Genomic DNA, 26,819 nt, shown 5'->3' on the forward strand with positions numbered 1-26,819 from the left:
GGGGTGTTCCAGAATTCTCATTTCCCCCCTACTCTGGTCTGACACCTGGAACATTTCGTTCAATTTTGGAACATCTCACAATCCCTAAATTGCCTCTCCAAAAGGGATTGTCTTAAATGTGACCTCAATCTAACATCATGATAAACTACTGCAACAAAGTTCAGTCTCATTAAAATTCGGTGCCTCACCAACATCCACAACATCTCCTGGGCAGATTCAATATTAATGCTGACTTGAAAAACTACTAACAGCCTGAATATAAGCTGTCATGCTTATATTCAGGCTGTTAGTAGTTGGCCGACTACGGTGTGTGGCATGGTTGAAGTGATGTGTGGCATTTGGCTAAAGCTCAATGTTATGTTGTACAGCTCTCCATGATGGGCTGGTTCCTCCACTTGAAACCTTTCACTCCTGGATGCTATGGAATCCAAAGATCTCAACATGATTCACCTCTCCCTCAAATAAGTAGAAGCACAAGGCCTACTGCTCTCCCATCAACAACTGGATTTGTCCTCTTATTTTCTCTCCCACCTCTCTTCTTGCTCCATCTGCTTTTCAGCCATCCAACACATGCCGACACCTGCAGGGTGTACACATTTCACAGACAACTGACTAATTGTTTGCCTTCCAAAATCAAAGATGACTTCTCACCCCCTCCAATTTCCTCAATTTTCTTCTCCCTCCTGTGGAACCATCTTCTTTGGTCAGTTTTATCTCACTTCCGTAAACAGCTTTAAGCTAGCAGTTCACAGTCTTCTCAAGTCTTACAACAATGGCTTTCCACAGCTATGAACAATCTTTCAAGCTATCCTTCGTAGTTCCACATTCCCATCTTGCGTTTGCCAGTCTTGTTTTTCCTGTTCAATAATTGCATTGTCCACTGGTTACCCCAATGCCAACATCTCATTCTTTCCGTTACCAATATTTTGAATACAAGCAACAAAAAAAAGCTGTGATATCCATTTTTCTTTTTCAATCAGCTTTTATTGACGCGTTCAATCATTCAATTTGGCATTATTTACCCCAGGTCTCCAGCTGCATTAATAACTGGCTTGCAGTGGAATTTACTCTACATTAATCCTTTGATTCATTTGCAGATTTGAGATGCAACTGAGGTGGTGATTTCTCAATGTGATTAAAATGATGTATTTTTAAGTAATATGAAGTTGTGAAAACCTATCACAAACACAAATAAGGATCTTCACTGATACAAATCATTTAATGTTTCTTTAGGCTATACACAGATGTCAAGGCTTCGTTGCAAAAACACGTGTGGTTTTCCTCCCAAATGAATCATCTCGTGTTCGAGATGATAATGTGAAGCACTTCTTCCAATGAGAACAGCCGTGTGCCTCTCCATCCTTGTGAATATTTTCATGTTGCTTTAAATATGATGTGCCGAAAGTTAAAAACATTTTTGCATGGCTTTTAACCTTTATGTTTCTTCTTATGCATATCTAGTTGACGAGGATATCTGAAGGCTTTGTCACAAGCAATACACTTGTATGGTTTAACACAGGCATGAATCCTCCTCTCATGTACCTTCAATTTCCATGTCGTAGCGAATGATCTTTGACAAAAAGAACACTTGTGTGGCTTTTCTGTCAAATGAATCACTTCATGTCTCTTTAGATTGAATAAGGCGATGAAGGACCTTTGACAAACAGAACATTTGTGTGGCTTTTCAACACTCCTATGTCTACCCTCGTGCACATTTCGTTGACAGATGTACATGAAGGCTCGTTCACAAAAAGAGCACTTGTGTGGCCTTTCACCGGTGTGAACCATCACGTGAGTATTCAATTCATATATAGTTGTGAAGGATTTTTGACAAACAGAACATTTGTGTGGCTTTTCTGCCATGTGAGTCATTTCATGTCTCTTTAGATTTGCTGAGGCTACAAAGGATTTTTCACATACAGAACATTTGTATGGCATATCCCCGCTGTGAATGATCTCGTGTTTCTTGAGGTAGGACGAACATGTGAAAGATTTTTTGCAAAATGAACATTTGTGCGGCTTTTGAACACTCGTGTGTTTTAGCTCATGCGCATTTCGTTGAGATGAGTATCTGAAGGCTCGTTCACAAAGAGAACACTTGTGTGGCTTTTCACCGGTGTGGATCATCATGTGAATATTCAGATCGTATGCAATCGCAAAGGATTTTTTACAAGCTGAACATTTGTGTGGCTTTTCTGTCAAGTGAGTCATTTCGTGTCTCTTTAATACACACGAAGTCGTGAAAGCTTTCATACAAACGGCGCACTTGTATGGTTTTTCACCCGTATGGATTCTCTCGTGCATCTTCAAATAATATGAAGTCGTAAAACACCTTTCGCAAATAGAACACTTGTGTGGCCTTTCACCGGTGTGAATCATCACGTGAATATTCAGATCGTACGCACTTGTGAAGGATTTTTTACAAACTGAACATTTGTGTGGTTTGTCTTTCAAGTGAATCATTTCGTGTCGCTTTAATACAAACTGAGTCGTGAAGACTTTCGTACAAACACTGCACTTGTGCGGCTTCTCCTCTGTGTGGATCTTCTCGTGTATCTTCAAATAATACGCCGTCGTGAAACACATTTTACAAACCCCACACTCGTGTGGCTTGTTTCCATTGTGACTGTTTTCGTGGCTTTTCAGGTTGTAAGGGTTTGCAAAGCATTTTTCACAAACTACACACTTGAACGGACTCAGGCCGTTGTGGATCCGCTCGTGTATTATTTTCGAGGTTGAAGTTCGGAAAGCTTTTTCACAAAAAGCGCAATTGTATGGCTTATTTCCAGTGTGAATCATCTCGTGTATCTTAACATAAGAATAAGACGTGAAGGCCTTTTCACAAAAGGAACACTTGTGTGGCCTGTGAACGAGCTTGTGTGTCTTTATAGAAAACAAATTTGAGAAGGACGTTTCACGAAGAGAACACTTGTACAGCCTTTCATCATCACGGGCGGTCTCACGGATCTTCATAGCAGATGAAGTAGTGAAGGCTTTTTCAATAACAGCACTGTGATGTATATTCTCACCAATGTGATTAATTTCAGTGTTGCACATGTCCCTTTCTGAAGTATCCTTGCTTGAAAAAGACCAAGACGAACTTGAATACCAGTCTCCAGGTTGCTCTATGGCCGCTTCTGCAATGTAAAGAGCAGAAAGAAACATTGGCTTTTCTTTTGAAACACTTTTTTTTAGTAGTGTTTTTAGTAGTGCTACTTTTTAGTAGGAGACCAGCCTGTAGGTCCCGTGACCAAATTCTGGGAACAAAGGTTTGAAAGTGTTTTTGTGTTCCCTGATGAATACCGAACAATCTTGACTTGGGCTGCCCCCTTGAAAATGTCAGGCATTTCCAGGAAGGGTCAACAAAGGTCAAACAGGGGTCAAAATTCAAATATACTCCAATCGTGTCGCTATGCATATCAAATTACTCGTCTAGTCATGAGGATTCCAAAAATGTATAGTTTGTTATACCTCCGACCTTAAATGAGGGCGCTATGGTCAAAAACGTCGAAAGGTCAACGCACTTTTGACTGGCGGTCAAATTCACCAACACAGTTAACATTGTCCGATTCTAATGATTTTAGTGTCTAATAATATGTTTTCTGACATGGCAAATTCAAATAAGCAACTTTTAAAAGTAAAGGTGGTTGCCATAACCTTGAAATTTCAAAATGGCTGGCAAAAGGGCTACTGAAAGACTTGAATCAGGATCCTTGGCCAACAATAACACAGTTATTTCTAAACACATTGTCCAATGATGCTTATCTTGCTTTATTGCCCAGCTTGGAGCCTCGATATGAGCCTCGAGCCTCGATCTTGTATACAAAAAGAAAAAAAAAAGAAAAGAAAAAAGAAGCTCATCATCCTACTCAGTGTCATATCCATCAGAATCAGAGTCAGAATCACTGTTACAATCACTAGTATCTGAATCTGTGTCAGAGTCTACAGTGCGGTTTGTTCTGGCATCCCGTAGACGTTGAGGTAGTGCCGGCTGTGAATACCGTATTGGCAAACATTTGCCCTCTCTCAAGCTCCAACCATGCTGAAGGGGCGATGATGGAGCATCTGGATTCATAAAGTTTAACATGATGAATGCCTGATAGTTGGCCCGTGTTACCTTCAAATTATGTGAATCTGTATCAGGAGGAATCCTGAGAGTCGATTTCCTCTTCATCCCCTCCCACTTTTTGGCCCGAGCTTCTGCGAGTGTCTTGCTTGATTTATCCTTGTATATGTATTTGATGGTATACTGCTCTAGCTGTTTAAGAGTTTGTGATGTCACTGGGAGACATTTCCCAAGCCCTCTAAGTAGCTCTCGTGCCTCTTCTGACGTCATTGTGCTGTCAAAGACTGATGGTTTTCCACGGCCATAGAAACTGGAAATAGCATCTGCACCAGTGTGGATGTGAAATGGGATAATGATATCACTAATATCCTTATCAAGGAGTGTTGCGCAATCAATTATGCTTTTCTTCCTTTTCAGTCCTAGCATACCTTCAATTTGATGTGCCGCATACGATACTAAAACCAACACATCTGTGTCTTCTGCATCAATGACAACGGCATCTTTTACTCCCGACTTTCTTAGTTGGGAATATATGTACAACAGAATGGTGTCTGCTTCCATATGCTGACATGTCAACTCAACTACCTCCTCATCAGTGGACAAATCACCACAGCGTTCCCTCACAGAGTAAATAAATCTGGTATCTGGATGTTGGAGTAACAGGGTTTTGAACTCAGTCTTCAGAAATTGCTGCAGACGAATTTTGTTTCCTGGGTACTTGAACATGTTGTTGAAGTGCCTAGGGGATGGCAGTTCATCATTTCTCTTGATGAAAATATTCCTGGTCCCACCAACAAAAGGCAATTCACCTGTTCGCCTTTCATGTTCACTATCTTTGATGCTGTGTTGTAGATCATATGGGTCATTTACAAATATTATCTGGGAAGCCGTAGGATGGCGTTGGACAACAAGGTTAAACATTTTAGCAGCATAATCGCCCCATGTATAAGCACTTTCGTCTTGCTTCTCTCTATCCTCAGCAGACGGGGTTGATAGCCTCCAAATGAACCCCATATCTACTAGTGCAATGTATCTATCCCGGAACTCCAGTTCAATAAAGTTGAACTTTTGTGCCAGTTTACATTTTTGCCCTTTGCGCATTGTTCCATTTACATTGAAGATGGGGAGACACTCTTCTGTCACGCGGTATTCCATGACTTCAGATAGCACTAGACCATCATCTAACTCTTGTGCCAAAGTGATGATCTCGGCCATGGCTTTGTTTTCCATAGCATCTGTTTTTGTGACCTTCTGTTTTGATGCGTCTTTGATAACTGGTGGTTTGCTGAAGCTGTGTCTGCTGTTTCTGTGTATGGTTGCATCAAACTGTTTATCACCAGAGAACTTGCGCTCTTTGAAGAATGATTGCATTAGAGTCTCCCCATCCTCATGTGCCGAGTCAAAGTCTTTGACAAGTGCATCTGATGCGACCATTCCTGACTGGAGCGACCTCAAGATAGGCTGTGTAAGGTCGAATGGGTCACAATCAAATTCCGTGATGCAATTGTCTAGATCTTGTACACCGTGCTCATCCAGCAACAACCTCGTTGTGGAGTTCTCTCTGTGACCTTCAGATGATTTGGTGAGGTTTGCCAATGCATGTAGTGAACTTCTAACTCTATTCACAGAGTTGACGGTTCTTGTGTGAGTCAACAACATCTTTTCATTTTTTTAAATGCGCTTCCAACCTGCTTTCATCTTCAACCCTTTATTCATGGTCATTTCTATCCAGAGATCCAGGGGTAAGCACGAGTACGGTTTCCCGGTCATTGATTGCGCGAATAGGCCATCTCGCATGTACCTCTCTTTTTCTTCGGGGAGACTGCTAATCTCAAGCCAGAATTCTACAAGCCATCTGCTGTATTTATCATTGTCGTATATCCGCAGCCATGGCATCATCATTCGGAGGGATACTTTGAATGAATCCCAATCCTGTGTCCTCAGGGCGTATATGTTCATGATCAGTATTTCAACCATTTCCATAAAGCTCAACCAGAACCTTGCCATAGGGCTGTCTGATTTCCCAACACTCTCAAATGCTCTTTCTACAAAGGACTTGAACTCTGCATCCATCAGGAAATCATCTGCGATGGCCTGTAATTGTTCTTTTGAGCTATTGGGTGGACTTCTAAGAACTTCCAACTTTGATTTGAGCTCCGATGATAGCTTCAGTCCCTCGCTGACCCCGCGAAAAATAATCCTGCGAATGAGCACCTCATACATAAGTGAAAGGCACCTTATGCCTCTGTTGTAGTGTTTACCACGAAGTGCTTGGTCAACTGATCCTTCTGAAATTATATCGGCTGCCACAAGAATTTCAGATAAACCTGAGCCATGGAACCGCTTGTTTATCGCCAATATGAAGGAAATGTGAGCATGGAATGGACCCAAGAATGGAAGGATAAGTTGAAATTTCTCAGGATTCTCATTTTTCAGCTGGACAATAAGGGCATAGACTGGTTGGTCGCCTACCAGCTGAATAAATGGCATTGACTTGCACTCGGCTGCGGTGACCATGCGACACATAACCTCGTGAACCACTGACTTCTGAGGTGGCTTTGGAAATGTCAGAAAATAGTATGCTGTACTTTTCACCACATACTCATGGATATTAGCCTGGAACCCAGTGAAACTTCCAACTTTCTGTTCATCAGCTGGTATGTTCTTCCCTGCAATATCCAGACGGGCCAACACGTGCATAACACCTCGCTTTCTTTGCTCATCACTTGTTTGAAGTGAGATATCAATTTCCTGACGAACTGCTGGCTGGCCACGTTTGACTGTTTTGTAAGGATGAATCTTGTGTTGTAAAGTACTTAAATCTTTCAAATCTTCAGACTTGGTCAATTGAAGTATAGGACGACCCTCCTCTGAGTCCATTGATGTAACATCATCAGGTCGTACAAACATAACATTGGTCCGGTGAGATGTATCGGCCCCTGTCAATGTATCATCTTTGAGGTCATCGTTATCTAGGATACCTGTTCCTGGAAAACCATCTGCTAACTCGTCAGGACAAGCAACATTTGCTTTGATATCATCCATGGCCCAAGCTTCATACAGAGCAAGAACATCTTTGTAACTTATTCCAAGAGCACATTTTTTCAAGATGTCAATGATTTCACGACTCCGAGTTAATCCATGAAGAGTCACTGATAACTTTGTTTGGAAGGATGTGCGTTTGCCGGTGATGAACGAAAACAAGAGGGATGCCAAAGCAGCAATTTGTGGATCATGACATGCTTCAGTAAAGTCATTGGAATCAGGATCCTTGAGCCATGTCAAAAGTTGGCGCAAAAGTTCATGGGGTTCTTCAATATTTTCAAGCTCATCAACACGGAGAGGCCAAGATAAACCCACTTCTTCTGTAAACTTCTTTCTCAGACGCCTTGCAACATTGTTTAGTAACTGTTCATCACTTATTCCCCAAGAATAAATGGCTGCTTCAATGTAACTTCCACCAGCAGATGCATCATAGACAATTGTGCTCTGGTTCTTGTGGAAACTATCATGGAATCCAATGTTGTCTTTGAATTCATTTTGAAGCATTTGTTTTATAGTGCTGGTTTTCATCACAGTTTCAAAACCAAAGTTTGCACTCATTTGGTTATAATCAACCAGAAGACCCTGTAATGTTCTTGGCTCATTCATCTCCAGCACAACTGTACGGACATGCCTAAAAAACATCTGTCTAACCTCTGTAAGTCGCACGTTCTGTAAGTGCATTCGGTCACCAGATGAATCAGAATGTTTGTAGTGAGGCTTCACATACTTCATCCAGCAGGAACGATGATAGCGTATTTCTGACGCAAAGGGATCAGGGGTAGAATCTATGACAGTTAAAATTCTTTCTCTCATCTGGTCATCTTCCAAGTGTATTGTATGTGACTTGAAGGTGTTCCACGCATTCAACTGTTGGATAATACATAATGTTTTGGAATTTTTCAAGTCTTCTGGTTTCATACACCAAATGCACAGATTCTTTTCATGAAGGAGACCTGTGCTACGTGAAGATCGTCCAGCTTGCTGCTGGTCTTTTGCATGCGTTTCTTGTGTGTCCACTGTTTGTTGTTTCTGTTCTTGATCTCTTTTTCTTAATGCTTGTTGAAGTCCACGTTGAGCTGCCAATGCAGTCCTGCATGCCTTATGAAAATAGACACCATTCGGTCCTGCATCCCAATTGACTGAATCATAAACAGTTCCAAATTTATGCAACCCTTTCCAATCTTGTGCTTTGCCCTTCATGCGTTCCCATGCTTCAGGAGAAATGTTGCTTTTATCTTCATCGCATTGTTCATTACACAAAATACATAGTCCAGATATTTCCTCTCGTTTTCTTTTTCTGTTTGGTTGAGGCTTCAGTACTGGTGTTGACTTTGGTGCTGACATTGTTCCCAGAAGATCTAAAATATAAAAATACAGAGCAGATGTTAGTCTTGATCCTATGGGGATCCTAATCATATTTACTTTACATCAATACACAGAAGAAATGTTTGTAAAAATTACTAGTATGTGGACGTCATGAAACAGAACAAATGACTACCAGATATTCACAGCCCATCATCATCATTTACCTATACACTTTATATGGTACACAATATTATATCAAACATGTGCTCTAAAGAAAAATGATACACATAATTAAAAATCATTATTTTGTTTTAAAAATGGAGTGTTTCAATTGTTCGTGACGTTTCGGTGACAAACATTTAATAATTTCTTATCCATGGGTTTGGGAAAAAAATTGTTGTTTTTGGCTAATTTATGTTAACCTTTTAGCAGCCATTTTGAAATTTCAAGGTTATGGCAACCACCTTTACTTTTAAAAGTTGCTTATTTGAATTTGCCATGTCAGAAAACATATTATTAGACACTAAAATCATTAGAATCGGACAATGTTAACTGTGTTGGTGAATTTGACCGCCAGTCAAAAGTGCGTTGACCTTTCGACGTTTTTGACCATAGCGCCCTCATTTAAGGTCAGAGGTATAACAAACTATACATTTTTGGAATCCTCATGACTAGACGAGTAATTTGATATGCATATCGACACGATTGGAATATATTTGAATTTTGACCCCTGTTTGACCTTTGTTGACCCTTCCCGGAAATGCCTGACATTTTCAAGGGGGCAGCCCAAGTCAAAATTGTTCGGTATTCATCAGGGAACACAAAAACACTTTCAAACCTTTGTTCCCAGAATTTGGTCACGGGACCTACAGGCTGGTCTCCTACTATTTTTACAACATTTAGCAGTACAAGATCAGTAGATTCATCTTACAGAAAAAGGAAAATATAGTGCCTTTATCATCCATAGATGTACACACAAAATTAAGATAGTGACACAATGCTCATGAAATAATTACAAAAGAAAAGGAAATAGTGTTTATCCTTGAGTTTATCCTGACCGCACATAGTTGTATAATTCAATTAAAATGAAATGATTTCAAAGGTTGTATTCGAAAAATTCTGGTGGAAGTTTAGCGCCGTTGATAATGTCTTATACACCACGTTATTTAACATGTCCAGGTATTGCTAAACGAAAGGGATTTGAAAGTGTTAAAAAGGCAATTTGTGTTCCAGTGTTTAAGCATATAATTCATTTATATTATAAAACAGAAGTGTCTGTCTGTCTGTCTGTCAGACCGTCCCCAAACTACTCCCAACGTTTTGGGGTCCCAGCAGATGTTGTAAGGTAGGTAGGAGATTTCATAAATTCCTCAATAAAATTATGATTTCGAAAATGACTCCATACAAACCTACCCCGAATCCGGAAGTGAACAGATGACGACAATGGGCTGGTTTGTTAATATTTCAATACAATCGTGATTTAACACTGCATTTTGTTTTAATATTAATGTTTGATTGGAATGATGCTGTTTGGAATGAAAATAGAGATATTGAGGTTAAATATGAATGAGGAAATGACGTGATGGTTTCTACCTTCTAGCTGTGTCATTTGCGGATTCACCATATGCAGATTCGCCATTGATTGGGTGTAGAACCATTCAGACTGGGTACATTTTTGTTCAAGTCCTTCACTAACCTGCTGTCAATGCCTGACGTTTGACTGAAGGTGGCACAGGAATGTGGAATTTATTGGTTTAGGTTTAGCATTCACAGTTTCCGCATTGTATGTTCGCTTTTGGCTTCCCACCCGTGCATAACACGTGCATAGCACGGGTACTTCGCTAGTTTGAAATAAAAGAGACTTTAAAGGTCACAGAAAAAAAAAACCATTTATCATTGTAGATAGTTTTATACACCACCTAACCCAACACGTTACATTAGTTCTTCATGCCTGTTGTTTATGTCCTTTATGACCTCCTTAAAAACAGGGAGCTGTTTGGAATTATTTCAATTTTGTTTCACTGCCAGGCAGGCAGACAGAGTATAAAAAAAATTAATCTCACTCCTCTCTGCGCAAATGCGATCGGGACAAATTCAGAGCAAAAGTACAGCAAAACGGCAAACTTTTCTTCGTCATGTTCCGATTCGTGTTCAACCTATAACATTCGATTTTAATAAGTTGTTTCTTGATCATAAAGTAACGTTTGTCGAAGGATGGATGTATAGACAGAAGTGAACCAATTGCTTAACCCTGCTTTTCGCTTGGCGTGTATGGGGTAACAAAAATAAGAAATCAAAGTTGCACCCCACACCTGGTCATCTGTGCAATTATTGATCCACAAATGATTTTGGCCAATATACCTCAAATTTACCTCTGCCACCAAAGGTGGATGGAGGTTATGTTTTCACCCGTCTGTCTGTTTACAGGATATCTCAAAAAGTTGAGGACGGATTCGGACGAAATTTGATGGAGAGCTTTGGTTTGTGACAAGGATGAAATTATTAGATTTTGGTGATGATCTGGATCTGGATCTGAGAATTTTAAAGTGATTCTTTACCATTGAGAGATAGGGTAAAATCGATGTATAGCACAATATCTCAAAAAGTTTTGGACAGATTCGGACAAAACTTGGTGGACATGTTGTGTTGGGGGTGTGACAAGAAAGAATTGTTTCAGTTTTGGAAAAGATCCGAATGCGGATCCGGATACGAGAATTTTTAATTTAAGTGATTCTTCACGAGTGAGTGATGGTGCCAAGAACGATATATAGCACGATATCTCAAAAGTTGTGGATGACTTATTACAAAACGTGGTGGATGAGTTGAACAAGCCGATTAGATTTTGATGTTGGTCCGAATCCAGATCTGGCCTATCAGTGGGATACAAAACATAAACTGCTCAGCCTGGCGGAGGGATGTGCTCTACCGAGTGCCGTTCTAGTTTCCTATCAAATACTCCTCAACAGCATTAGACTGCATGCCGGTCAGCCCCTTGCCCGGCAATTCTCACGCAATCTGCACAATGCACTTCATCTCAGCATCAACTGAAGGGGAGCCTTTAAATAATTCACTGCCTCCCTCAAGTTTACCCCAGCAAGTGTCGAGCGTTGACGGCTTCCCCTCATCCATGGAGTCTTGGATGACACTGTAGCTATAAACAGCACTCCACTACTGTTACTGTCTCATCCTTCTTCATTGCATCCAAGATGTGGCTGAAAGTGTGGTATGTGTAATAACCCTTGAACATAGATATTACACCCTGGACCATGGGCTGAAGAAGTGACATGTTGGGAGGGAGGAATACCACTTCAACATTGGGATGGTTAGATTGGAGTCCCTCAGGGTTAACAGAGTGTGTTGTCAAGGATGAGTTGCACCTTGAAGGCCAGATATTTTTTGGGCAGGTACTGCTCCACCTCATTGACAACGCGGTTGTTAAACGAGTCAATATAGATTATAGAAGTGACCTACATGCCTTGTGATTAGACCTCCAAATTACAAGGAGGTGGTTCTTATTCTTTCCCTTCAGAGCACAGGGTTTAGAGATTGGAAGAGGAGCATCGGCTTGATGAAGCAGTCTCCTGAAGCATTCTGCAAAGGAGAAAGGTCAGCCTGTCCTTTGCTGCCTTGAATCCTGGAGCAGACTTCTCAGCCTTAGAAATGAAGGTTCTATTAGCCGTGAGTTTCCAAAAAAAAGGGGCAATCTCTTCCACGTTGAATACCTGCTCCGGTAAGTTCTCCACTAAGTTCTCCATAAACTTCTCCACCAACTTCTTCAATTCTTCAGGATACAGTGCAGTGGCCTGTTGATCTGCTGAGGCTGATTCCCCTGTAAGTTTTATGTTGTGCAGGCTGTACCTTTTTTCCAAGTTCTCAAACCAGCCAACACACTTCCCTCCCCAAAACTTTCCACAACGTGCTTGAACAGCCGCTTGGCCTTCTCATGAATAATATCGGTATTTAAATGTACTTTTTCTGGGCCTGGTCTTCCATCCATATATTTAGAGGTTTTTCCATTTCTTCAAGATTATGGTCGTTCTAGACAAGATACTTTTGCACTTTTCGATGTGCCACCAGCAACACTTTCCCTTATCATAGCCTCACGCTTTTTCATTGTACAAATCGAGGATTTGTTTACCCCATAATGCGTCCCACTGATGCTCCGCTCCATTCTCCTATTAAGCCTATTAAGCATTTAAATTTTACCTTTTAAGGTCATTACCTTCTTTGCCCTTTTCACCTTCTTGTCATCTTTAACACAAAAACTCAATGCATGCTTAGGGGCCATAGTAAAGAGCAAAATGAAAGAAAAAAATAATAATGAAAAAGCAAAAAAAATGCAGAAACGTGAAAAATGCAGAGCAAATATAATCACGTGAGTACGCTATGCGAACACAACGCGGAAGAACTTGGAGAGCTGACCATTGGATTGGATTGGTGGGGGGTGGTGACACAAAACTTTCAATATAGGAGTGCCTACCCATGGAAGATTCTTAAATAAAGTAACATGTTTAAATGGAAAATGCAAAAAGACCATTTTCTGTATGCATGGGTTCCAGGGTGTTTAACGTATCAGGAACAAATGGCCTCGACCTCGCTTCACTTGGCCTCAGCCGAATCAAGAGAATGGTCAGAAGACTTCATGCAGACCCTAATGATCACTCTAAGAAAGAAGCCAAAGGCATGACGATGTTCCGACTTTCATACAATTCATCTGATTGTCTGTGCATCAAAAGTTGTGTTGGCATTTGTAACAAAGAGTGGATGGGAAGGTGCAGAACTATATAGATGTTCAGTTTGGATTTCAGGGTTGAAGAGGAATGAGATAAGCAATCGGCATTACAAAAGCCACTCGAGGTAAGGCAAGGTGAGGATAAAACAAAACGAAATAAAAAAAAGAAAGAAATAACAACAAAACATCCAAGACACCAGAAGTAGCAAAAGTCAGGTAAAATGTGATGAAACCTCAAAGATATAGGAAGTAGGAATTGACATTCCTCTTAAAGCTGAGTAGATCGTCGGATAATGGGAAGCACGTTACAGGTAGTGAATTCCAGAGCAAAACAGCCAGCACGAGAGATAAAACTATCTGCATAGCCTTTCGTTCTGCATCTTGGGTCAGCCATAGTGTATGGGTGTGCAGAGATGGCAAACAGAGTCTTGCGTCCTTGTATGGGAGGAACCAAGTTAGAAAGTCCAGCAAAACATTTGCCATGAAAATATCTGTAGAACAAACCAAGAGTGGCAACTGACCTATGGTGAGAGAGTGGTTGAAGAGATGAACCCATCTCCACACCAATCAGGTTGACAATGTGTTTCTGGAGCCTATCAAGTAAAGATACAGTCACGTGAAAAAGTAATTACAACCCCATGTAAAGTTTTGACTTTTTCAACATATTTCAACATACATCTATTTGATCTTCATTTCAACAATATTGATAGATAAAGGTGATATAATATAACAAATATCATGAAACATTTACATTTTGTAGTCCATTGTATAATTTAAATAAACATAAATGCAAATTTCGCATGTGGAAAAAGTAAGTACACCCTTGGCTATAATAGGTGGTATTGCCCCCTTTGGCAGAAACAACCTCAAGTAGGTGTTTCTTATAACTGTCTACCAGTCTCTGACATCGACTGAGAAATTTTTGTCCACTCCTCCATGCAGAATTCTTTTAGCTGTGCGATGTTTGAGGGGTTTCTTGCATGCACAGCTCGTTTCAAATCCCCCCACAACATCTCGATGGGATTTAGATCCGGGCTTTGACTTGGCCATTCCAGAACCCTCCATTTCTTTATTTTCAGCCATTCCTTGGTGGATTTACTGGTATGTTTAGGGTCATTGTCATGTTGCAAGGTCCACCTTCGGTTGAGCTTCAACTTCTCCGACAGATGGCCTCACATTATCCTCAAGCACCCTCTGGTACAATGAAGAATCAATAGTGGCTTCTATGATGGTGAGCTGCCCAGGCCCTGATGCAGCAAAGCTACCCCAACCATAATATTTCCACCACCATGCTTTACAGTTGGTATCAGGTTCTTGTGGTCAAATGCTCTTTGGTTTTCACAAAACATGTCTTCTGGTACTGTGGCCAAATAGCTCCACCTTTGACTCATCTGTCGAGAGCACATTGTTCCAGAAGTGCTGGTCTTTGCCAAGGTGTTCATTGGCAAACTTTAGTCTTGCCCTGATGTTCTTTCTGGACAGCAAAGGTTTCCTCCTGACACACCTCCCATGTAGATCAAATTTGTGCAGCCTCTTTCTAATGGTAGACTCGTGCACTTTGACATCAACAGTGGCAAGAGCTACCTGTAGGTCCCGTGATGACATTCTGGGGTTCTTCTAGACTTCTTTCAGCATCTTGCGGTCTGCTCTCGGGCTGAACTTGCTGGGGCGGCCTGGCCTGAACAAATTGGCAGTTGTTTGGAATCTTCTCCACTTGTAGATTATCTTCCGGACAGTCGAATGGTTGATTTCAAATTGTTTGGAGATCTTTTTAAATCCCTTTCCAGACTCGTAGGCATCTATAACCTTCTTTCTGAAGGCCTCAGAGAGCTCTTTTGATCTAGGCATGGTGACGCCGCACACTTCAACAACAAACACAACAACAACAACAACAACAAACAACAAAGTCAACAACAAAGAGCAAACCAAACTAAATGTCTGAGGTTTAAATAAGACAGGTTCCTCCAAGATCCTCTCTAACGATGTTCTCATCATTTGCACCTGAGCTGGTGCACCTAATTCTAATTTTATGTATTTGAAGTAGTGATAAATGTCAGGGTGTACTTGCTTTTTCCACATGCGAAATTTGCATTTATGTTTATTTAAATTATACAATGGACTACAAAATGTAAATGTTTCATGATATTTGTTATATTCTATCACGTTTATCTATCAATATTGTTGAAATGAAGATCAAATAGCGGTATGTTGAAATATGTTGAAAAAGTCAAAACTTTACATGGGGTGTACTTAATTTTTCACGTGACTGTAAGTTGCAGGCTGGTGCTCGAGCCCAAATGTGGCAAATGTGGCAACTCCATGAGGGGACGTATAGTTGCCTTATACAGGTACAAAACAGCCTCAGGAGGTAAATACCTCTGCGCTCGATAAAGACAACTCGTTTGGAAACACTCTTAGCAACACCAGAAATGTACTTATCCCAACGGAGGTTAGAAGACACGTCCAGACCAAGAAGACGAAGCTCATAATTCTGTTGAGGTTGAAGACCCCATGTACACAGAAGGGAAAGACCTGTTTCTATAGCGAGATATGGACAACGATTTCGTTTTCTTTGCATCGAAGGGTACCAGCCAGTCGTGCCTCCACTTCAACGTATTCTCCAAATCATTGTACAGTGAAACTCCAACCTTATAACGAGTCATGTTGAGTGAATCAGCAGATGTGCAGTAAAGTGAGGAGTCAAGTGAGGAGTCATCAGTATATACATGGCTAGTTGAGACAAATTATCAGGAAGATCATCGATTATAAACAAGGAACAGAATGGGACCAAGGATAGAAGATGGAGAAGATTGACCCTCAAGTACCAGCTTCATCTTGCGATTTGTAAGGAAAGCTGAGATGATTGAATGCATCACTCCAGATACACCATATGACTGAAGCTTGTGGAGCAGACCCCTGTGCCAAATGTTATCAAAGGCTTTTGAGATATCCAAAGCAAGTAGTCGAGCTTCACCTTTGAGCTCCAATGCCCTGTTGAAATGATCTGTAATTAAGGATAGCAGATCACCAGTAGAGCGAGAATAGCGAAAGCCATACTGGCAGTCAGTGAGAAGTTCATTGTCCTCCAGATGCTGAGAAGTTGTTCATTGATGAAGCATTCAAATACCTTATTACAGGAAGAAGGCTGATGGGGCGATAGTTACTTGGTTCAGAATGCTCACCCGCACCCTTGATAACAGGAACAGAAGCCACTTTCCATGATGAAGGAAACACTGAAACAGACAAGCACATGTTGAATAGCTTGGCAAGAATCGGTGACAGTTCGGGACAACACATCTTCAATGCAATCACAGGGACTCCATCAGGACCAGTTGCTTTTGAGGCATCTGGGGTACAAATAATTCTGGCAGCCTTCTTAGGAGTGATAAATGGAACAGGGATATTAGAGTTTGGATGAGAAGGAAAATCAGGAAGAGGGTATCCCTGATCAATGAGGTTAGAATAAAAAATAAAGCGATTTAGAAAGAGGTCAGCCTTATCCAGAGGTGAAGTAACAACCTCAGGTATAGAAGATTTATTGAGGTCGAGTACACTGTCGGCAATCCGCCAAAAGTCCTGAGAGCCAAGCTGCTGAGTCGCCATGGAATCGGGTACAGAAGCAGCATATTGCTGCTTAGCATCCTCAAGAACTCTTTCAGACGTTATGTGCTTTGCGGAGCAGAGCCATCTCTTAGGAGGATTTCCTTAGGATCTATGGAGCCATTTGCACAACACTACTTTCTTTATTATTTTAAATTAACCAAATAAGTAAATAAACAAACAAACATTGCTCACTGCCAGTTCAGACAAATAGCCATCAACATCCGAATGCTTTGTACCTGGTGTGCACCCCGGTTTAGAATAGGTACACCGTATCCCTGTGTGTCGTAAGAGGCGACTAAAAGGGTTGGTGTCAGGAAGGGCATCCGGCCATAAAACATTGCCTCAAAAAGGGAACCACGACAATTACAACTACATATGGGCAGGGTACAGCCCGAAGTACCCCGTAGGGGTCGTCACTCCCTCTCATCAAAACTCAAGGTGGGGAACCCGATCGAAGCAAGGGTGGAAATCACTCCATTTATGACAACGAAACGTCTGATGCCCCACGGGGAGATCGGTTTCTGAGGTTTGGGACATGGAATGTAGGGACAATGACAGGGAGATCAGGAGAAGTTGTGGAAGTATTGGGCAAAATAAGAGTGGACATGTAGTGTGCAGGAGACGAGATGGAAGGGAAGTGGTGTGAGAATGGTGAAGGGTAGGCAGGGACAGAAATACAAGTTTGTGTGGCAAGGGTGCCCGGAAGGCGTGCATGGTGTTGGTGTCCTGTCTTCTGAGGAGTGTAGACAGTGTGGTGAGTGTGACTAGAGTGAGTGAAAGGTTGATGGTGAAAATGATGATTGGAAAGCTCCGCAGGTCGGTCTGTTGGGAGCCGTTGGTGAGGTATGTGGATGGACGAAAGGACCACCGAGGCACTCGGAAACATGGTGGTGGGATGATGAAGTTGGAAAGAGGATTGACGAGAAGAGGGAGAAGTTCAAGGAGTGGCGGAAGGCGAAGGGTACGGGGGCAGAAAAGGCAGAGCATGAAAGTTATAAGGCAGCCAAGAAGGCTGCAAAGAAAGAGGTAGCAAAGGTGCAGGAGGCATGTAGGAAAATGTTCGGAGAACGCTTGGGTACGGAAGAGGGTCAGAGAGCGGCATTCAGGATTGCAAAGCAGATAGCGAAAGAGAGGTGTGATGTGATGGGGGTGAGTTGCTTGAAGGATGAAGTGGGACAAATCGTTGTGGACCCAGATGGAATTAAAGGAAGATGGAAGAGATATATGGAAATGCTGTTGAATGTAGAGAATGAATGGGATGGCAACATAGAGAGAAACCCAGTTTTAGGACCGGCAGAGAAGATAACTGAGAAGGAAGTTGAGGAAGCGATAAAAGCAATGAAAAGTCGAAAAGCGGGAGGGCCGACGGGAGTTGAGGGAGATATGTTGAAGGCAGCAGGAAGTTGGGGTGTGAAGAGAATGACAGAGATCTGTAATCTGGTGGTGAAAGAAGGCCGCATTCCCATGGATTGGGAACTGAGTACCCTCGTCCCTCGAAACAAGGGGAAAGGTGACCCTCTGGACTGTGGCTTGTATCGAGCGATAAATTTATTGGAGCATGGAATGAAGGTATTGGAAAGGGTGTTGGAGAGGAGGATAAGGAAGAAAGTGAAGATCGACGAAATGCAGTTTGGATTTATGCCAGGAAGAGGAATGACAGACGTGCTTTTTATTGTAAGGCAGTTGCAGGACAAGTACATGGAGAAGAGGAAGAAGTTGTTTCTTGGGTTTGTTGATCTGGAGAAAGCATTCGATAGGGTTCCACACAAAGTAGTGACATGGGCATTGAGGAAGTTAGGAGTGGAGGAATGGTTGATCAGAGTAGTGATGGCAATGTACGAGAGAGCGTGCACAGCTGTAAGGACGAAGGATGGGAACAGTGGTGAGTTTGAGGTGAAGGTGGGAGTGCATCAGGGGTCGATACTAAGTCCACCACTATTTGTAGCTGTGATGGAAGTGCTGGCTCGGAACGTACAGGAGGGTTTACCATGGGAGTTGTTGTATGCAGATGATCTGGTGCTCATTGCAGAAAGTATGGATGGACTGAAGGAAAAGATGAACAAGTGGAAGGAATGTATGGAGACAAAAGGTCTGAAGGTGAATATCGGAAAGACGAAGGTGATGGCAAGTGGTAAAGCATGTGGTGAGGTGGAAAGAATTGGGAAGTGGCCGTGTGCTGTGTGCAGGAAGGGTGTCGGCGTGAACTACATTCAATGTACAATGTGCGCTGAGTGTGTTCATCAAAAATGTAGTGGTTTGAAAGGGTCATTAACCAGTGTGGCAGCTACATTCAAATGTAAGGTGTGCACAGAGGGAGCTGCAGATGGAGGAAATGTTGAGTTGGATCTTGGAGACAGCGTGAAGCTGGAAGGTGTGAAAATATTTTGTTACCTAGGAGACATGCTGAATGAAGAAGGTGGATCAGACCCAGCAACGGTTGCTGGAGTGAGATGTGCATGGAAGAAGTTTCGGGAACTGAGTGGCGTGATGACGAGGAGGGGAGTGTCTTTGAAGCTGAAGGGAAAGGTGTATGCTTCATGTGTGAGAAAGGTTATGATTTATGGGAGCAAGACATTGGTAATGAACGTAGAGCTGCAACGAAGGCTGGAAAGGGTGGAAATGCGAATGGTTCGGTGGATGTGCGGAGTATCGTTGAGAGAGAGGAAGACAAATGATGAATTGCTAAAGATGATGGGAATAGAGCCTGTGATGGATGCTGTGAAGAGAAACAGGTTTACCTGGTTTGGTCATGTGTTGAGGAAGGATGAAAGTGACTGGTTGAGAAGAGTGATGGAAATGAATGTAGAAGAAGGTAGAGGACGGGGAAGACTGAGAAAGACTTGGCTAAAGATGGTGGAAGAAGAAATGTGGGAAAGCGGGTTAAACAAGGGGAGATGCAGAAAATAGGGCAAAATGGAGACGATTGTCATGGGGACCGCAAGGCTAACCCCCGCTCTAGCAGGGAAAATGGCTTTTAAAATGCTTGTTGTTGTTGTTGTTGTTGTTGTTGTAACTACAAGTATAAAAAGCTCGATCAATTGAGCTTCACAAAAACGTTGAAATTTCTGGTGTTGCTAAGAGTGTTTCCAAACGAGTTGTCTTTATCGAGCGTAGAAGTATTTACCTCCTGAGGCTGTTTTGTACCTGTACAGATATTAAAAGGCTTTACACTTCTACATTGATTTAGGCAAAATTAAATACAAAAAAGGGAATGTGTTTTAAAAGATTCATTCGGTTAAAAACACTTGGGAATGATTTGGAGTTTCCTTCATTGCTCACCTTCTGTTATGAAGTAATCTTCACACGGCTCTTCCTTCACAAGAGTGACGTTAAACATCGGAGGAAGATTGCAATGGAAGCCTCCGGGTATCACTTGACCCGTTTCATCTGTGGAGAAATGGAATGATGTCACGGCGATGGAGGATTTTAAATACCGAGTACATCTTGTGGGAATTTAAATCGTTTTCTCTATTATAAAATAACAAATAAGAAATTGAAAACTTAATTTAAATTAAACGAATAAATGTTTAAATGTCGTTCTGAACTTGCCTTGTGAAGAACAATTCTCCCCAAGTTCAAGTTTCACCCTCACGTCCTCATTTAAATCTACAACAAGATAAATCGAGTCTGAAACCAAACTCAACACAACCGATCCCGCCATTCCCATCATCCAGTATCGTCATCTTCAACTTGTACAATGTTATTATGGATTCTTACCTGGTGAGGGGAAACCACCTGGAGGTTCAGGTTCCACCTTCACCACCACTATAGGATCTGCAGAGAAACAAAACCCGTTTTAAACTAGAGTTCGTAGGACACGATACCCCACACAGCGATCCACTTTATACCTTAATTTTACAAAATAATGACTTTAAAGATCGGGGTTTTTTAATCCGGAAGTTTAGCTCTGCTGAAGCAGCCTTCTGCATCAACCTTATACTCGGCAACAAGACGGTGAGCGGCAGTTTAGGAGATGGAGGCTTTATTGATCATCACAGAAAGCAGCGTCAATAGGCATTGTACATAGCCAGACTGGTGGCTTCTTCACCACGATACTGTACCCTCTCACTTGGCACGCCCTCTCATGCTATATACCGATATATATATATATATACAGTCCCGTGAAAAAGTAAGTACATCCCATGTAAAGTTTTGACTTTTTCAACATACAGCTATTTGATCTTCATTTCAACAATATTGATAGATAAAGGTGATATAACATAACAAATATCATGAAACATTTACATTTTGTAGTCCATTGTATAATTTAAATAAACATAAATGCAAATTTCGCATGTGGAAAAAGTAAGTACACCCTTGGCTCTAATAGGTGGTATTGCCCCCTTTGGCAGAAACAACCTCAAGTAGGCGTTTCTTATAACTGTCTATCAGTCTCTGACATCGACTGGGAGAAATTTTTGCCCTCTCCTCCATGCAGAATTCTTTCAGCTGTGCGATGTTTGAGGGGTTTCTTGCATGCCAGCTCATTTCAAATCCCCCCACAACATCTCGATGGGATTTAGATCCGGGCTTTGACTTGGCCATTCCAGAACCCTCCATTTCTTTCTTTTCAGCCATTCCTTGGTGGATATACTGGTATGTTTAGGGTCATTGTCATGTTGCAAGGTCCACCTTCGGTTGAGCTTCAACTTCTCCGACAGATGGCCTCACATTATCCTCAAGCACCCTCTGATACAATGAAGAATTCATAGTGGATTCTATGATGGTGAGCTGCCCAGGCCCTGATGCAGCAAAGCTGCCCCAAACCATAATATTTCCACCACCATGCTTTACAGTTGGTATCAGGTTCTTGTGGTCAAATGCTGTCTTTGGTTTTCGCCAAACATGTCTTCTGGTACTGTGGCCAAATAGCTCTACCTTTGACTCATCTGTCCAGAGCACATTGTTCCAGAAGTGCTGGTCTTTGCCTCGGTGTTCATTGGCAAACTTTAGTCTTGCCCTGATGTTCTTTCTGGACAGCAATGGTTTCCTCCTGGCACACCTCCCATGTAGATCAAATTTGTGCAGCCTCTTTCTAATGGTAGACTCGTGCACTTTGACATCAACAGTGGCAAGAGCTACCTGTAGGTCCCGTGATGACATTCTGGGGTTCTTAGAGACTTCTTTCAGCATCTTGCGGTCTGCTCTCGGGCTGAACTTGCTGGGGCAGCCTGGCCTGAACAAGTTGGCAGTTGTTTGGAATCTTCTCCGCTTGTAGATGATCTTCCGGACAGTCGAATGATTGATTTCAAATTGTTTGGAGATATTTTTAAATCCCTCCCCAGACTCGTAGGCATCTATAACCTTCTTTCTGAAGGCCTCAGAGAGCTTTTTTGATCTAGGCATGGTGACGCTGCACACTTCAACAACAAATAGCAAACCAAACTAAATGTCTGAGGTTTAAATAAGACAGGTTCCTCCAAGATCCTCTCTAACGATGTTCGAATCATTTGCACCTGAACTGGTGCACCTAATTCTAATTTTCGGTATTTGAAGTAGTGATAAATGTAGGGGTGTACTTACTTTTTCCACATGTGAAATTTGCATTTATGTGTATTTAAATTGTACAATGGACGACAAAATGTAAATGTTTCACGATATTTGTTGTATTATATCACCTTTATCTATCAATATAATTGAAATGAAGATCAAATAGCTGTATGTTGAAATATGTTGAAAAAGGAAAAACTTTACATGGGGTGTACTTACGTTTTCACATGACTGTATATATAGCATGCTTCTTGGAAGTATTATGAAGGCGATTTGTGTTCTCCAGTGTTCAAGTGTATACAACAACACAACATGCATTTTAAAGGACATTTTCCCTGCTAGAGCGGGGTTTAGCCTTGAGGTCCCCATGACAATCTTCTCCATTTTGCCCTATTTTCTGCATGTCTCCTTGTTAACCCCCTTGCCCGCATTTCTTCTTCCACCATCTTTAGCCAAGTCTTTCTCGGTCTTCCCCATCCTCTACTTCCTTCTACATTCATTTCCATCACTCTTCTCAACCAGTCACTTTCATCCTTCCTCAACACATGACCAAACCATCTCAACCTGTTCCTCTTCACAGCATCAATCACAGGCTCTATTCCCATCATCTTTCGCAATTCATCATTTGTCTTCCTCTCTCTCAACGATACTCCGCACATCCACCGAACCATTCGCATTTCCACCCTTTCCAGCCTTCGTTGCTGCTCTACATTCATGACCCATGCCTCGCTCCCATAAATCATAACACTTCTCACACATGCAGCATACACCTTTCCCTTCAGCTTCAACGACACTCCCCTCCTCATCAGCACGCCACTCAGTTCCCGAAACTTCTTCCATGCACATCTCACTCTCGCAACCGTTGCCTAGTCTGATCCACCTTCTCCATTCAGCATGTCTCCGAGGTAGCAAAATGTTTTCACACCTTCCAGCTTCACGTTGTCTCCAAGATCCAACTCAACATTTCCTCCATCTGCAGCTCCCTCTGTGCACACGTTACATTTGAATGTAGCTGCCACAATGGTTAATGACGCTCTCAGACCACTACATTTTTGATGAACCCACTCAGCGCACATTGTACGTTGAATGGAGTTCACTCCGACACCCTTCCTGCACACAGCACATGGCCACTTCCCAGTTGTTGGTTTTTGTTTTTTTTTTGTATACAGAGTCGAGGCTCGTGAAAGAGCTAACATTTATCAAACAAACAAATCAAACAAACAAGCAAGCAAACAAAGTATATAATAAGGGGAGCGGTCGACAAGATGGGGAGAGAAGGGGAGGAAACACACAAACACAACATTTGAGAGCAGGGCCATTGGGAGATGTATGGGAGGGAGAGGGCCTGGGGGGGGCAGGATAGGTACAAAACGCAAGACACCAAGGACTTCCAGGAAGAAAGAAGTCGGCACCTCAAAAAGTGGATTTGGGGTGAAATTAGCGGGGGTAGAAAAGATCAAGGTTTTGGATTGGGGAAGATAAGAGATGGTGGTGAACAGCCATTTTAAAGACCTGGAGGGAGGACTGGGATTGAAGAGAGTGAGGGAGTTTGTTCCAGAGGCGGGAGAAAAGAGGAATGAAGGAGTGAAGGTGAGCAGAGAGTCTTGATTTTGGCAGTTTAACCATAAGAGGGTTGCAGGCAGATCTTGTGCGACCTGTAGGAATATTTGGGGGGCAGAGCCCAGAGAGAGCTTGGGAAGCAAGGCCGGAGAGGAGTCGGTAGAAGACGGAAAGACCACCAACCTGCCTGCGGTGAGTAAGTGAAAGGCCCTCGGAGATAGCGTCATTGCGGGAGATTCCAATGATTCTGAATGCTTTGGTTTCAACAGCGTGAAGCCGAGCTAGGTGTGAGGCAGGGGCACCAGCCCCGAGGGGAGAGCAGTACTCCATTGAGCTGCAGATGAAAGCCTTGTATGTGGTGAGGAGCTCAGGTGTGCCAAGGAAGGACTTCGCACGACAGAGGATGCCCAGTTGGCGACTGGCTTTGGAGGCCAGCTTGGAAATGTGGTTTTCCCAGGAAAGATCATGGCAGATAGTGAGACCCAAAAGCTTGAGTGACAGAACTTCTTGGAGAGGATTATTCAGAAAGTAGATGGGAGGGTTGTCCAGTTGGTCTTTTCGGAGAGACATCGTAAGAGTGTGAGATTTGTCAGGATTGAAAGACATGTTCCACTTGTTTGCCCAGTCTGTGATTTTGTCCAGGTCTGCAGAGAGTGAGGAGGCTGCAGACTGCCGATCTGAGGGATGAGGAATGGAGCGGCAGAGAGTGGAGTCATCAGCAAAGAGAAAGAAAGGATTTTCAAGAGAGTCGGAGAGATCATTGATGAAGACCAGAAAAAGCACAGGGCCCAGAACACTGCCTTGGGGAACTCCAGCCTGAACAGGAGGAGGAGATGCGAGAAACCCATTCAGGGCCACACGTTGACTACGACTAGAGAGGAAGTCCGCCAGCCATGCGTGGAGATTTCCATGGATACCAAAGGAGGAGGGTTTGGTGAGCAGAGCGGGGTGCCAGACCGCATCGAAGGCACGTGATATGTCGAGGGAGACAGCTCTAATTTCCTGTTTGGCATTGAGGACCTCCATCCATTGTTGAGACAGCAGAAGCAGCATGTCCAGAGTAGAGTGACCTGGTCTGAAACCAAATTGATGATCAGAGATCAAGCCATTGGAGAAGAGGAAAGATTTCATATCCGAAGCAATGATGGATTCCATGACTTTCCTGATAATTGGGAGAAGGCTGATTGGTCTGTAGTTGCTAGGATCTGTTTTTGCACCTTTTTTGTGCAAAGCGGTGATGTTGGCTGATTTCCAAGCAGATGGCAGTTGACCTTGAGCAAAAGAGAGGGTGAAGAGAACAGAGAGAGGGAGTGAAAGAGCAGAAGAACAGGCTTTTAGGACCCGTGGGCTGATGCCGTCAGGTCCAGTTGCAGAATCAGAGTCGAGGGTTGACAGAGACTTTTCCACCTTGTCAGGAGGAAAGGACACTGAGTCCAGGAACAGCTGGGTACGACTGGGTACGGTGAGTACAGAGAGGGATGGGTTTGGGACAAGATTTAGAGGCGAACACAGAGTTGAGGCATTCAGCTTTTCACGTGCGGAGTCAGCTGTCTAACCGTTTGAGGTAAGGGAGGGGATGGAGGGGGAACAAACACCAGAAACAGATTTGACCAGACGCCACCAGGATTTGGAAGAGGGAGACAGATAAGAGAGTTCGGTCTTGAGAACGGAGAGATATTGTTTCCTGGCTCTCCTGAGGGTGGACACACATTTGTTTTGGGCTTTGTGAAAGGAAATGAGATTTCCTTCCGTTGGATTTGCTTTCCAGGAGACGAAGGCAAGTTGTTTCTGGGCAACAGCCTCACCACAAGATTCCGTGTCCCATGGACGGGAGGAAGGGTATGACAACTGAAGACGAGATGGGATAAATCTGTGCATGAGAGAGAGCAATTTACTTTGGAAGAATTCCCAGGATGAGTTGATGTCAGAGGTGGTAGAGATGGGAGACCAGTCCACATGATTGATGGCTGCTTGAAGACCGTGCCAGTTGGCCTGAGTGAAATGCCAGACTCGTCGATGCTGAGCAGGCTCCCTGAGAATGGTCAGAGAGATGTCCACTTTAACAAGCACATGATCAGATGAGCCGATTGGAGCAGAAGAAGAGCAGCAGACATTTTCAGGGAAGTTATTCATAACCAAGTCCAGAAGAGAAGATGCTCCGTTGACTGAGATCCGGGTCGGGAAATTGACAGATTGTGTCAGTCCCAGTGAGACGTAGAAGTCCTTTGCTGAGGAGCCATGGCTGGTGAGAGAAGTACCCACACCCAGCCAACTGGCATGGTGACAATTGAAATCACCACATATGAGGAAGAGAGAGTTGGGATGAGTAGATAGAAGTTGGTCCATATTATCAGACAGCGAGATGTAGATGGAGTCATCACTGTTTGGTGGACGGTACAACACACATATGAACAAGAGGTGGGAGCGAAGGGGAAGCCGTAGCCAGAGGTATTCCTGGGGGTGAGGTGGAGAGAGTGCAGTGCAGGGCGAGTGAGGAAGAGAGTTTTTGATAAAGATAGCAACCCCACCTCCAGGACGAGGCTCAGGTCTATCATACCGGAGGAGGGAGTAACCCGGGAGAGATACTAAGGAATCGGAGACATCATGAAGGAGGAAAGTTTCTGTTAAGCAGATCACGTCTGGTTTGTCAGAAGCAACCTGTATGGAGAGATCAGTTAAGTTTGAACGAAGGCCCTGGGTGTTTGAGGTCCATACCGTTAATGAAGAGGAAGGGGGAGCATCGGATACAGAACAGGGGGGAGGAGGGGTAGGGTAAGATGTGGAAGCGGTGGAAGAGGTAGGGAGAGCTCTTGAAGGTGTGTCAGAGATTTCAGAATAGCTCGGAGAAAGGGAAGGATGGGGCGGACAAAAGGTTTGATGGTGATTGGGTGAGGCACAATGAGGTGTTATTTGAGGAGGGGGCAGAGCGAGGCAGAAGGTTGGGGGAGATGGAGGTGAGAGTTGAAAGGGGGAAGAAGCGGGGAGGACGCTTTGAGGAGGGGGAGTGAGAGGGAGGAA

At 43.0% G+C, this 26,819-nt stretch overlaps 1 protein-coding gene across 4 annotated transcripts in view; it reads right to left on the reverse strand.

Annotated features, from left to right (window-relative positions):
• Positions 1 to 962: 962 nt before the first annotated feature.
• The window catches only part of LOC137427755 (uncharacterized), a 33,966-nt gene continuing 8,109 nt past the window's right edge, over positions 963 to 26,819 (reverse strand). The window contains exons 3-7 of one of the 4 annotated variants that reach the window (XM_078777817.1): positions 20,469 to 20,525; positions 20,301 to 20,357; positions 20,031 to 20,138; positions 13,410 to 13,583; positions 963 to 3,137 (exon numbers count right to left, since the gene is read on the reverse strand). In XM_078777817.1, coding sequence (XP_078633943.1) covers positions 13,417 to 13,583; positions 20,031 to 20,138; positions 20,301 to 20,357; positions 20,469 to 20,525 — 389 coding nt within the window. In that variant the 3' untranslated portion in view covers positions 963 to 3,137; positions 13,410 to 13,416. Of the gene's footprint in view, positions 3,138 to 13,381; positions 13,584 to 16,275; positions 16,382 to 20,030; positions 20,139 to 20,300; positions 20,358 to 20,468; positions 20,526 to 26,819 lie in introns of all 4 variants that reach the window. The other 3 variants (XM_078777815.1, XM_078777814.1, XM_068117468.2) reach the window with 3 other exon arrangements.

The sequence above is a fragment of the Myxine glutinosa genome, chromosome 5, assembly GCF_964187855.1.
Source record: "Myxine glutinosa chromosome 5, kmMyxGlut1.1, whole genome shotgun sequence".
Lineage (NCBI taxonomy): Eukaryota > Metazoa > Chordata > Myxini > Myxiniformes > Myxinidae > Myxine > Myxine glutinosa.